This window comes from Cetorhinus maximus, chromosome 32, assembly GCF_964194155.1.
Source record: "Cetorhinus maximus chromosome 32, sCetMax3.hap1.1, whole genome shotgun sequence".
Taxonomy (NCBI): domain Eukaryota; kingdom Metazoa; phylum Chordata; class Chondrichthyes; order Lamniformes; family Cetorhinidae; genus Cetorhinus; species Cetorhinus maximus.
The window spans coordinates 10944439-10955649 of NC_135910.1; the positions used below are offsets into that span (position 1 = coordinate 10944439).

Below are 11211 nucleotides of genomic sequence, written 5' to 3' on the forward strand. Positions count from 1 at the left end.
CAAAAGGAGAAACATCCTTGCAGCATCCACCCTGTCAAGCCCCCTCAGGATCTTATGTGTTGCAATAAAATCACTTCTCATTCTTCTAAACTCCATTGGATACAGGCCCAACCTGTCCAACCTTTCCTCACAGGATAACCCCTTCATCCCAGGTATCAGTTGAGTGAACCTAATTTTAATTTTAACCTAATTCCCTAACTTAACCCCTGAAAGATCTGACTCTAAATTTTAGTCTATGCCCCCTAGTCCCAGTCTCTCTAACCAGCAGAAATAGTTTCTATCTACCCCAGCTGTTCCCTTTAATGTTTTGAAACTTCCAATTAAATCATCCCTTAACCTTCTAAATTCCAGAGATTACAGCCCTGGTTCTCATTTGTGTGGCTTAGCAGAAGCTTCCAGTGTTTGATTACAGAGATGTCTGTGCTGCATCTGGTCTCTGCTGTTCTACTTTAAAGTTTTATACATCAGAACTGACTGTTACAGGAAACCTGGGAGCAGATACTTTGGAAAGTTTGTCTGCCAGCTGCAGCATTACATCCAGTTTTGGGCCACAGAATCACAGAGAGCAGAAGAGGCCCTTCGGCCCATCGAGTCTGCACTGACATGTGAGAAACACCTGACCTACCTACCTAATCCCATTTACTAGCACTTGGCCCATAGCTTTGAATGTTATGATGTGCCAAGCACTCCTCCTCTTCCCTCAGGTACCATGCCCTAAGAGGGCATTGGCAACCTTGGACTGGGTCGATGATTAAGCTGGGCAAAGTACTGTAGTGGTTTGCCATTGCCTTCTGCGGTATGGCAGACCAGAAATATCTCCACCTATCATCAGGCAAGGATTTACAGGCTGACAATCAACCTGTTTGACCACATTATAAACACACCTTCCGTGGCCATCATGTCCTGAAGGTGGGACTTGAACCCGGAGCTTCTGGCCCACAGATAGGGACATTGCGACTGCGCCACAAGACCTCCCTCCTATTCTGGACACCCCACTTTGGAGAAGAACGTGATGGCATTGTAACAGGTACAAGAGAAATTTACCAGAATGGTTTCAGAACTGAAGAAATACAGCCATGTAGAAGATTCGAGAAGCTGGGATTATTATTAGAGAAGGTTAAGAGGAGATTTGATAGAGATGCTTAAAATCATGAAGGGCTTAAATGGCGTAAATAAAGAGATATTGCTTCCAAAAGGTCAAAAACAGAGGGCACATAATTAAAAACAAAAACAGAATTACCTGGAAAAACTCAGCAAGTCTGGCAGCATCGGCGGAGAAGAAATCAGTTAACGTTTCGAGCCTTCATGGCCCTTCGGCAGAACTGGAGCATAGTTAGAAGAAGGGAGAAATATAAATTGGTTTAAGGTGGGTGGGGGGGGGGGGGGGGGGGAGTGACACATTGAGGGTGTGGTGTGGTGATTGTGGAGATGAGCAGATAATCAAAAGATGTCACAGACAAAAGGGTCAAAGAGGTGTTGAAGGTGGTGGTATTTGTCTGAGAAAAGTGCTAATTAAGAATGGAAGACAGGATATTCAAAGTACAGCTCTAGTGGGGGTGGGGTGGAAAGACTAAAGGTTTTAGTTTTAGATTTAAAAATAATGGAAATAGGTGGGGAAAGAAGAATCTATATAAATTATTGAAAAAAAAAGCGGGGCGGGGGGGGGATGAAACGGGGTGGGGATGGGGGAGGGAGTTTAAGATCTAAAGTTGTTGAATTCAATATTCAGCCCGGAGGGCTGTAAAGTGCCTAGTCGGAAGATGAGGTGCTGTTCCTCCAGTTTGCGTTGGGCTTCACTGGAACAATGCAGCAAGCCAAGGACAGACATGTTGGCAAGAGAACAGGGTGGAGTGTTAAAATGGCAAGCGACAGGGAGGTTTGGGTCTTTCTTGTGGACAGACCGCAGGTGTTCCGCAAAACGGTCGCCCAGTTTGCGTTTGGTCTCTCCAATGTAGAGGAGACCGCATTGGGAGCAACGAATGCAGTAGACTAAGTTAGGGGAAATGCAAGTGAAATGCTGCTTCATTTGAAAGGAGTGTTTGGGCCCTTGGACGGTGAGGAGAGAGGAAGTGAAGGGGCAGGTGTTGCATCTTCTGCGTGGGCATGGGGAGGTGCCATAAGTGGGGGTTGAGGAGTAGGGGGTGATGGAGGAGTGGACCAGGGTGTCCCGGAGGGAACGATCCCTACGGAATGCCGTCAGGGGGGGTGAAGGGAAGATGTGTTTGGTGGTGGCATCATGCTGGAGTTGGCGGAGGATGATCCTTTGAATGCGGAGGCTGGTGGGGTGATAAGTGAGGACAAGGGGGACCCTATCATGTTTCTGGGAAGGAGGAGAAGGCGTGAGGGAGGATGCGCGGGATATGGGCCGGACACGGTTGAGGGCCCTGTCAACGACCGTGGATGGAAAACCTCGGTTAAGGAAGAAGGAGGACATGTCAGAGGAGCTGTTTTTGAAGGTAGCGTCATCAGAACAGATGCGACGGAGGCGAAGGAACTGAGAGAATGGGATGGAGTCTTTACAGGAAGCGGGGTGTGAGGAGCTGTAGTCGAGGTAGCTGTGGGAGTCGGTAGGCTTGTAATGGATATTGGTGGACAGTCTATCATCAGAAATTGAGACAGAGAGGTCAAGGAAGGGAAGAGAAGTGTCAGAGATGGACCATGTGAAGATGATGGAGGGGTGGAGATTGGAAGCAAAATTAATAAATTTTTCCAGGTCCCGACGAGAGCATGAAGCAGCACCGAAGTAATCATCGATGTACCGGACACATAATTAAGTTGATTGTCAAAGAACTTGAGGCAACATGAGGAATTTTAAAAATGTGTAATGAGTGGTTAGGATTTGGAATGCACTGCCTGATAGGGTGGATAGATTTGACTGTAGCCTTCCAATTTCCTTTTGATAACTACTTAAGAAAAAATTTCAGGAATATGGGAAGGATTGGGGAGTGAGACCAGCTGAATTGCTCTTTGAAAGAGATGATGTAAACTCAATGGGCAGAATGACCTCCTTCTGTGCCATACTATCCTATGACATTGGGAGTACAAACAGGGGACGACAGCAGTACTCTCCTTACAATGCGGGAGGCCATTCGGCCTATTGTGCCTGTGCTGACTCTATCTAATTAATCCCACCCCTATGCTCTTTCCCCTTAGTCCTGCAAACTTCTCCTAAGTATTTATCCAATTTCTTCTCAGAAGTTAATCAATCTGCTTCCACCAGCCTTTCAGGCCAGTGCATTCCAGATCACGGTCACATGTTGCGCAAGAACATTTTTCATTTCCCCGTTGGCTCCTTGCCGATTATCTTAATCCTACATCATCTGGCTACTGATCCATCTATCAACAGGTTTCATAGAACTTGTACAAGGCAATTGCTACCGACTGTTTCCCCTCTGCCTCCACCTAGCAGTTCAGAGAGGAGTAACTGAAAAACAACACTAGGAGTACAAGAGTCTTATTGGGAGCTTATAGTTAGATGGAAATGTAAGCTGTGAGGAGGACACAAAAGCAGCTGCAAAGAGATAGAGACAGGTTGAGTGGGCAATAAGGTGACATGTGGGTAAGTGTGAGGTTATTCACCTTGGCAGTACAGTACTAGCAGATTTTTTTTTTTAAAAAGGCAAGAAACTTTTAAATATTGATCTTCACAGGGGCCTGGGTGTACCGCACTCATACAGGGAACAGAAAGTTAGCATGCAGGTATAGCAAGCAATTAGGAAGGCAAACGGCATGTTGGCCTTTATTACAAGGGGATTAGAGCACAAGAATAAGGAACAAAAACAGAAATTACCTGGAAAAACTCAGCAGGTCCGGCAGCATCGGCGGAGAAGAAAAGAGTTGACGTTTCAAGTCCTCATGACCCTTCGGCAGAACAGGTCATGAGGACTCGAAACGTCAACTCTTTTCTTCTCCGCCGATGCTGCCGGACCTGCTGAGTTTTTCCAGGTAATTCTGTTTTTGTTTTGGATTTCCAGCATCCGCAGTAGTTTTTTGTTTTTATCACAAGAATAAGGAAGTCTTGCTACAAACGTACAAGGCTTTGATGAGACCACACCTGAATACTGTGCACAGTTTTGGTCTCCATTTTTAAGACAGGATATACTTGCTCTGGAAGCGGCACAGTGAAGGTTCACTAGGTTGGCTCCCAGGATGAGAGGGTTGTCCTGTGATGACAGGCCGAGTAAATTGGGCCTACACTCCCTGGAGTTTAGAAGAATGAGAGGCGATCCCATTGAAGTACACAAGATTCTGAAAGGGCCTGACAGGGTCGATACTGAGAGGTTGTTTCCCCTGGCTGGGGAATCTAGAACACGGGGGCAGGATCTCAGCAATAAGGGGCTTGTCCTTTAGGACTGAGATGAGGAGAAATTTCTTCACTCAAAGGGTTATAAATCTTTGGACTTCTCTACCCCAGGGGGTTGTGCATGCTTGAGTATATCAACGGATATCAAGGAGGGAAAATCAAGGGATTTGGGGAGTTGACGTGAAATGGGAGTAGAGGCCGAAGTTTAGCATGATTGTATTGAATGGCGGAACAGGCTCGAGGAGCTGTCTGCTCTACTCCTGCTCCTATCAGAGATACTGGTCAATGCAGTAGATTTCTCCCGTATTAACAAACTGACACAGAGCCCCCCCCCCCACCCACTGTCGTGCAACACAAGTATTCTTTCTGTATAAAGGCTAATTGTACAATTAAATATATATTTATTTTTTTAAACTTAACATGAAACCTATTGCTGGTGCTGAGCAACAAATTCTGTCAAGACCTGGAGGTAATTCAACAAGCACATGGTCAATGTTCAGCCTGACTCGACTTTGGAGGCCATCACAGAGATTGATAAGAGTGTTGCCTAGTTGGTTAGACTGTTTCCGAAAGTTGGTAGTTATACTGAAGTTAAAGTGTCATTGGAGGCAGCACAGCTACAGGGCTGATGGGACCTATGCTATTTGATGGCTGTACCAGCTCTCAACAAGGCCAAGTACAACTACTGAAACTAGATACCATCTCCTTGACCACAGAGTGGACCGATGACCATGAGCCTCTGGGACCAAGCAGCAGTTTTCGGTTTCCCACGTCCAATGCGGAGCCAGGGCTGGGGAACTAAAGAGTGACTGTGCTGGCGACGATCGATGATTTGGGTCCGGAAGGTAAAACATTGTTACCTACGGGGATCTCCATTAAAACAACTTTAGATCGTTGCACGATGGAGACAGGAGTTACTGGTGGAGCCCTTGAAACCATCTTATTCACCCCTAGGGGGCTGCAGACTCCTGGTCGATAGCTCCTACAGTAGAAGGCACTTTCCCCTTTAAGTAATTCTGCTGAAACAATCCCAATAATTGCACAAGATATTATACTTTCCATATTTTATTTTCCCAACTTCAATGTTTATAAATAGATATTTAAAAAATTCCCACTGTGCGGACAGTAGAAAGTCAACATGCAGCAGAAATGTCCACTGGCCTGTTATTTCCGATCAGGTTAATTATCTGGGTCAGACACACCAAACAATGAACTTGTTGCGTTTCAGATTATACAGGCAGCCCAGCAGAAAAAGCTCGATATCCACGCAGGGAGGGGACACAGCCCAGTGCACCTCGGGGAGATGGACCCGTCCTGCGCGTCCTCCCTCCCCACACACAAGGAAATCATTTTGCGTCCCCCTCCCACCCTCCCCTTTGGGTAGATGGACACATCTCCTGCGCCACCCTCCCACACGTGGAGATAGTATTGCACCCCCCACCATTCGGGGAGTTGGACCCCTCCTCTCAGCGAGATGTGTCCTTCCGCATCGCCACGGGAGACAGCCAACCCCTCGGGGCAACATATCTGTCCTGCACTCACACCCACCCACCCCACCCCCCCATCAACCTCTGGGATTTAGATTCCCCCAACTGTGTTCTCCCCTCAGCCCTGCATTGGGGGAGATGGACACACCTCCGATCCCCATCCCCAGGGAACACAGAGGTACCCCCCCAGCTTTCCTATCTGACCAAGTGGAACGTGAGCCAGTACATGAAGATTGGTTGCACGGCGGCGATCGCCATGGTCAGGTACATGCGTAGCTGATTCCTCGTTCCTCGCACCAGAACGCCCTCAGCTGCAGCTTCGGACAGAATCTTCAGTCTCAACGTTCGAATCTGAAAAAGCATTTGGGTAGAAGTTAAGAGGCCTCTGGGATGGCACAACGCTGAATGCACTATCCAACGATACCGAGCTGTACAGATCAAGGTGGTCAGTGCCAAGCTAACTGATCTCAGTCGGGGCGGGGTAGCAATAGTTATGAGCTGATCTGCCTTCGGGAAAGGAACTCAGCCATGATTTCTGCTGCAGGAAAGTGAATACGTGGATGTCTGACAAGGTCAGAATTGGTGGAACAGACCCTCATAGCTGAATGTGTAAGCTCACTTACAGAGGGCAAACAGACACAAGGCAGAAGGTAGCCACAAGGGGGGGATATGTACCCTAGAGTAGGTATCCTTGGACCTGTACCCCAGGGAGAGAGTCAGCATCCATGGAACCACATCCCCGAGAGAATCAGTACCCCAAGGCAGGTCGTGGTGAAAAGATATTGATGGGTAAATGTTAAGTTGTAAAGTGAACAAGGAAATAAGTTAAATAACTAAACCCACCATGAACACCACAATTGAGATGCAGCACCAGCCCAGAGCAACGTAATATCCCGTTCTCCCAAACATCAGCCCAGCCATGACTCCAGTGATCATCCTGCGGGTAAGAAATCAGACATTTTACATACAACCCCACACCCGCTTAACTGTGAAGACATCGGCGACCACAGACCCGCCCGACTCCATCGCTCACAAACCCACCCGACATACTTGTACCCAGCAAAAGCAACAAGGTCGATGGTGGTTAAGTCTGTGTTCACCGTGACCAGGTAGAGGCTGAGCAGGATGGCGAGCACCTCAATGACCAGCCAGATTAATGCTGAGCTGGCCTGCATCCCCAACACCTCTGGAGAGAACCTGTAGGAGAGGAAATAAGCTAGTGAATGCTGGGCGTGCATAAGCATCTGCCTGGAAACCCACGGCACAACAAAGCACTGGAGATCAAGATACTGTCGTGCAGTGACAATGCAGGTTTGAACACTTGGCCAATTCTAGTCACTTTGGGATGGAATTACTTCTGAACCGAATCCTCTCTCATACACTCCCCAGTAGCCAGCTACAAAGGTCCTGATATGGCACTTGTTTTGGGGTGGGAGAATGAACATAAGTAATTAAGCACAATAAAGAATGACAAAATAGAGGAAGTGCTTGAAGCTTGAAACAAGACAATGTTCCTCAGCTGTGGCTCAGTGGGTAACACTCTCACCACCGAGTCAGAAGACTGTGGGTTCAAATCCCACTCCAGAGACTAGAGCCAGATACAAAATCCTGGCTGACATCCCAGTGCAGCACCAAGGGAATGTGGCAGTGTTGGAGGTTGTTGATAATTTTAAAACCAATAATTTGGGGATTTATTGCAAACGAGTTGTACCTCAAATCGAATTTAACAAGGTGCTGTCTTTTGGATGAGATTTTGAACTGAGACCCTAACTGCCCTATCAGGTGGGTGTAAAAGATCCCATGGCACTATTTCGAGGGGGGGGAACTTTTCCCTGACCAATATTTCTCCCTCAACCAACATCATTAAAAAAAAACAGATTGTCTGGTTGCTATTGTGGGAGCTTGCTGTGTGCAAATTGGCTTCCGCGTTTCCTACGTTACAATATTTCAAAGGTACTTCATTGACCGCAAAGCATTTTGAGATGTCCTAAAGGTCACGCAAGTTCTTTCTTAGTGCCAATACCCCATCCCACATATGAAGCATAAAATTTAAAAAAACGTAAATGATGCTGAATCCCAAAGGCCATTCTACTTAAACACACAACAACACTCCTGGCTAGAATAGAAAGCAGGATGCGTGATCGTGTGACTATTGCGACAAGAGGATTCTCACCTGCTTTGAGTTCCAAGAGCAAACCCAGCTACCAATAAATATGTGATAAACGCCATTGCTGGAGAGAGAGAGAGAGAGAGAGAAATGGCCATAAGACAAGAGTGTGGACAGTGAGATACAGCACATCAGCCCATTAAACCAGCTTGTGACGTTATTACTGCAAATTCAAGAGTATTTAATGACCTTCTTTCACAAGGTAGTAATCACCAACCAATCGAAATGTGTAGTCACACAAATACAACGAGCCTTACTTAAGCATAATTTAAATCTCTGAACCCTCGGAACTTGGGAGGGGGCAGTGAGCAAATGCACGTGACCGAGCTGTACAGATCCACTTTCCACTTCTGGTTTGAGACTTGTTAACGGATTTGACCCAGGATGGAAATAATTGTCAGGAAGATATAATAATTTTTATAATGCTATTGGAATAGTAATAGTGGGGTCTATGCCTGTGTGTGACTTAATTGAATTAAAGGCAGCTGGTCCGATGGCTTTGATGTATCAGAAGGTAAAGTAGGTTTGAAATGTTAAGTAGGTAAACATAGGTATTAAGGGAACACTTGAATTTTTAAATAAACCAGAGTAGATTGATTTCAAAAGAGAGAGTGAAATATTACACTTAGCCAGCTAAGAAACAGTGTGTTTATTTTTCCCCAAAGCTTACTGGTAAAATTGGTACTATGAGAGATTTTTATTATTAGAAGGGTAAAGTCCAAAGACATAGTGAAACAATGGGAATTTGCATTCAAAGGGGAAAATATGTATAAAGGAGAGAAGGTTGTGTGTAAGGTCAGGCATTGTAAGATCTAACAAGTGTGAAATCCTCCAGCATGTAAGCCTCAGGCTGCTGTCTACAAAGAACTGAAGTTAAGAAACCTCGCTTTGAATTGGATTGTTCAGGGTATCATGTTTCTTTGCCTGGGTCTTTTAAAATCTGTGTGTCTCACTGTTGCCTTAACAAAAGTGTAACTGGGAGTTAGATTAATTAGGAGATTTAGAAATTATCGTAGTAATAATTTGTAGATCAATGTGTGTGCTTAAAATCATTTCTTCTATTAATAAAGGTGTAATTTAGTTTTGTAAGAAACCTGTAAGACTTGGTGGTCTTATTACTGAATTCACGGCACACATGTCAACGTTTATACAAATTACAAAACAGTTGTGGCAGTTGTTTCAAGCTTCCCTTTGAGATTTGAGCAGCTCAGCATTTATCATCAGCTGTGCCATAACATATTAAAATTCAGTGTGAGTGAACAAAACGGTGAGAGTTCCCGTTCCTGATTGCTTCCGTATACCCTGTTGGAAACTGCATGCGTGGATAGGGAGGTGGGAAAGGAATTGGGCTCATCTACAATGTTGTACATGGTTAACTAACCCGTTGACACTCACAGACATGAAGACATCAGAGGGCAGCCAGTGCATGAGGAGCTGTAGCTCTAAGACTCGTTTACAAATTGAAATGAAGATCTCTGGAAATCTTGCTGGCAATTTTGTAAATTCTATAGGTCAAGACAAAGCCAATTTCAGTTTTTGGAGACAGACCTTCCCTATACTGCTCAGAGCGAAACCTCTCCATAACTAGGAAGTGATTCACGATTCACTCTCTCTAAAGCGTATAGGTAAAAATCACCCTGCAATAGCAGGAGTTTCCATCACTCTTGTGTGTATTGAACCTCACAATATATGTTGATTACAATAAATACAAAAGGAAGATACTGCAGATGCTGGAATTCTGAAGTAAAAATAAGAAAATGCTAGAAATACTCAGCAGGTCTGGCAGCACCTGTGCAAACGGACTTAGAGTTAGCGTTTCAGGTCTGTTACCTTTCATCATATCGGAGTTGATTAGAGTGTCAGCCCCCTTGCCCACCCAGTCCAGAAACACTTCCCAGAATGGTTAATACTATAGATAGTACTGATAGCATAGAGGTAGCACCTACCTGGAATATATAAATCAGGAGCATTCACTTCAACCCGAGGGGCCACGGGGCTGTCCTGCTGGTATCGTACTTCCCAATTCTGTCAACATCAACAATCAGTCTGATGACAATCAGTGCATAACCAACACGGGCTGAACCTGTCACTTCAGGAGAAAGTATGTCGATCTCCAGCCCATCAACCAGCTGATCTCCTGAAGTGTTGTTCATGGTACAAATGCATTAAAAATAACGATCTGAGAGAATTTCCAGGCACCAGACCTCAGGAAGGACATATTGGCCTTGGAGGGAGGGCAGTGTAGATTTACCAGAATGAGACCCGCACTTCAAGGAGTTGAGATTACAAAAACTAGGGTTGCACTCTGTGGAATTTAGAAGGTTGAGATTTCATCAAAGTATTCAAAATGTTAAGGGGAACAGATAAAGAAGATTTGGAGGAACTATTTTTGATGGCTGGGGAGTCTAAAACTAGGGGAAATGGTCCACAAATTATAGCCAGGATTTTCAGGAGGGAAATTAGGCAATAGTTCTACACGCAGAGTGGTGGTTTGAACTCTCCTCTGCAAATGGTGACTGACGTGAGATCATTTTAAACTATGACTGATAGACTTTTGTTATCAGAAAGTGTTAAGGGCCATGGAGCAAAGTTGGGTATATGGGGTTAGGCTGCAGATCAGCCATGATCTCAGAATAGTGGAACAGCCCTGAGGGGCTACATGGCCACCTCCTGTTCCTGTACAATTGACTCTTGCTTCTCCCCTGTAAATTTCCACCTGTCCCTCAGTTTGGAATGTTGACATCCCTCTAGCTTGTCTTCCGCCCCCTCCCCAAACTGTTACTGCAGTCCCACACCATGTGGTTGATTTTTAATGCCTTCTGGGTGATTTGGGATGGGCTTTACCGGTGCAAAGAACACCACTAAAACAAAAAAATCCCTCCACACAAACCAGCAACAGATACCAAATACCAAGAACAGTCCTGGAGCTCTACAAACGAGGCAGTGCATGTGCCTCCAAAAGTGGTTCCATTTTCCTGCCGCTAAGTGCAAAACACCCCCAGCAATCAAGGTAAATGGTTGCTTGCCACCGGAAACCTCATTTAACAAAGAGATTGTGCAACGTGAAGGGCCATGTTTTACAACACGCCCCCAAGGGCGGTCCTCAATCGAACTGCAGATCTGTATTTGAGAACTGATCTAGCCAGTGAACCTATTCGCAGCGTCTCCCACTGACCACTGACTGACAAGTGCAACGCCGTGCCTCTCCCCCAGCAACTCAACGAAGATTTGAGAAGCCCTTCACCCGTGGAAGG

At 45.6% G+C, this 11211-nt stretch overlaps 1 protein-coding gene across 2 annotated transcripts in view; it reads right to left on the bottom strand.

Annotated features, from left to right (window-relative positions):
• Positions 1-4704: 4704 nt before the first annotated feature.
• The window catches only part of LOC144671404 (protein YIF1B-B-like), a 15427-nt gene continuing 8920 nt past the window's right edge, over positions 4705-11211 (bottom strand). For both annotated transcript variants that reach the window (XM_078533301.1, XM_078533302.1), the window contains exons 4-8: positions 9904-9982; positions 7964-8021; positions 6832-6987; positions 6634-6727; positions 4705-6141 (exon numbers count right to left, since the gene is read on the bottom strand). In XM_078533301.1, coding sequence (XP_078389427.1) covers positions 5986-6141; positions 6634-6727; positions 6832-6987; positions 7964-8021; positions 9904-9982 — 543 coding nt within the window. In that variant the 3' untranslated portion in view covers positions 4705-5985. The remainder of the gene's footprint in view (positions 6142-6633; positions 6728-6831; positions 6988-7963; positions 8022-9903; positions 9983-11211) is intronic.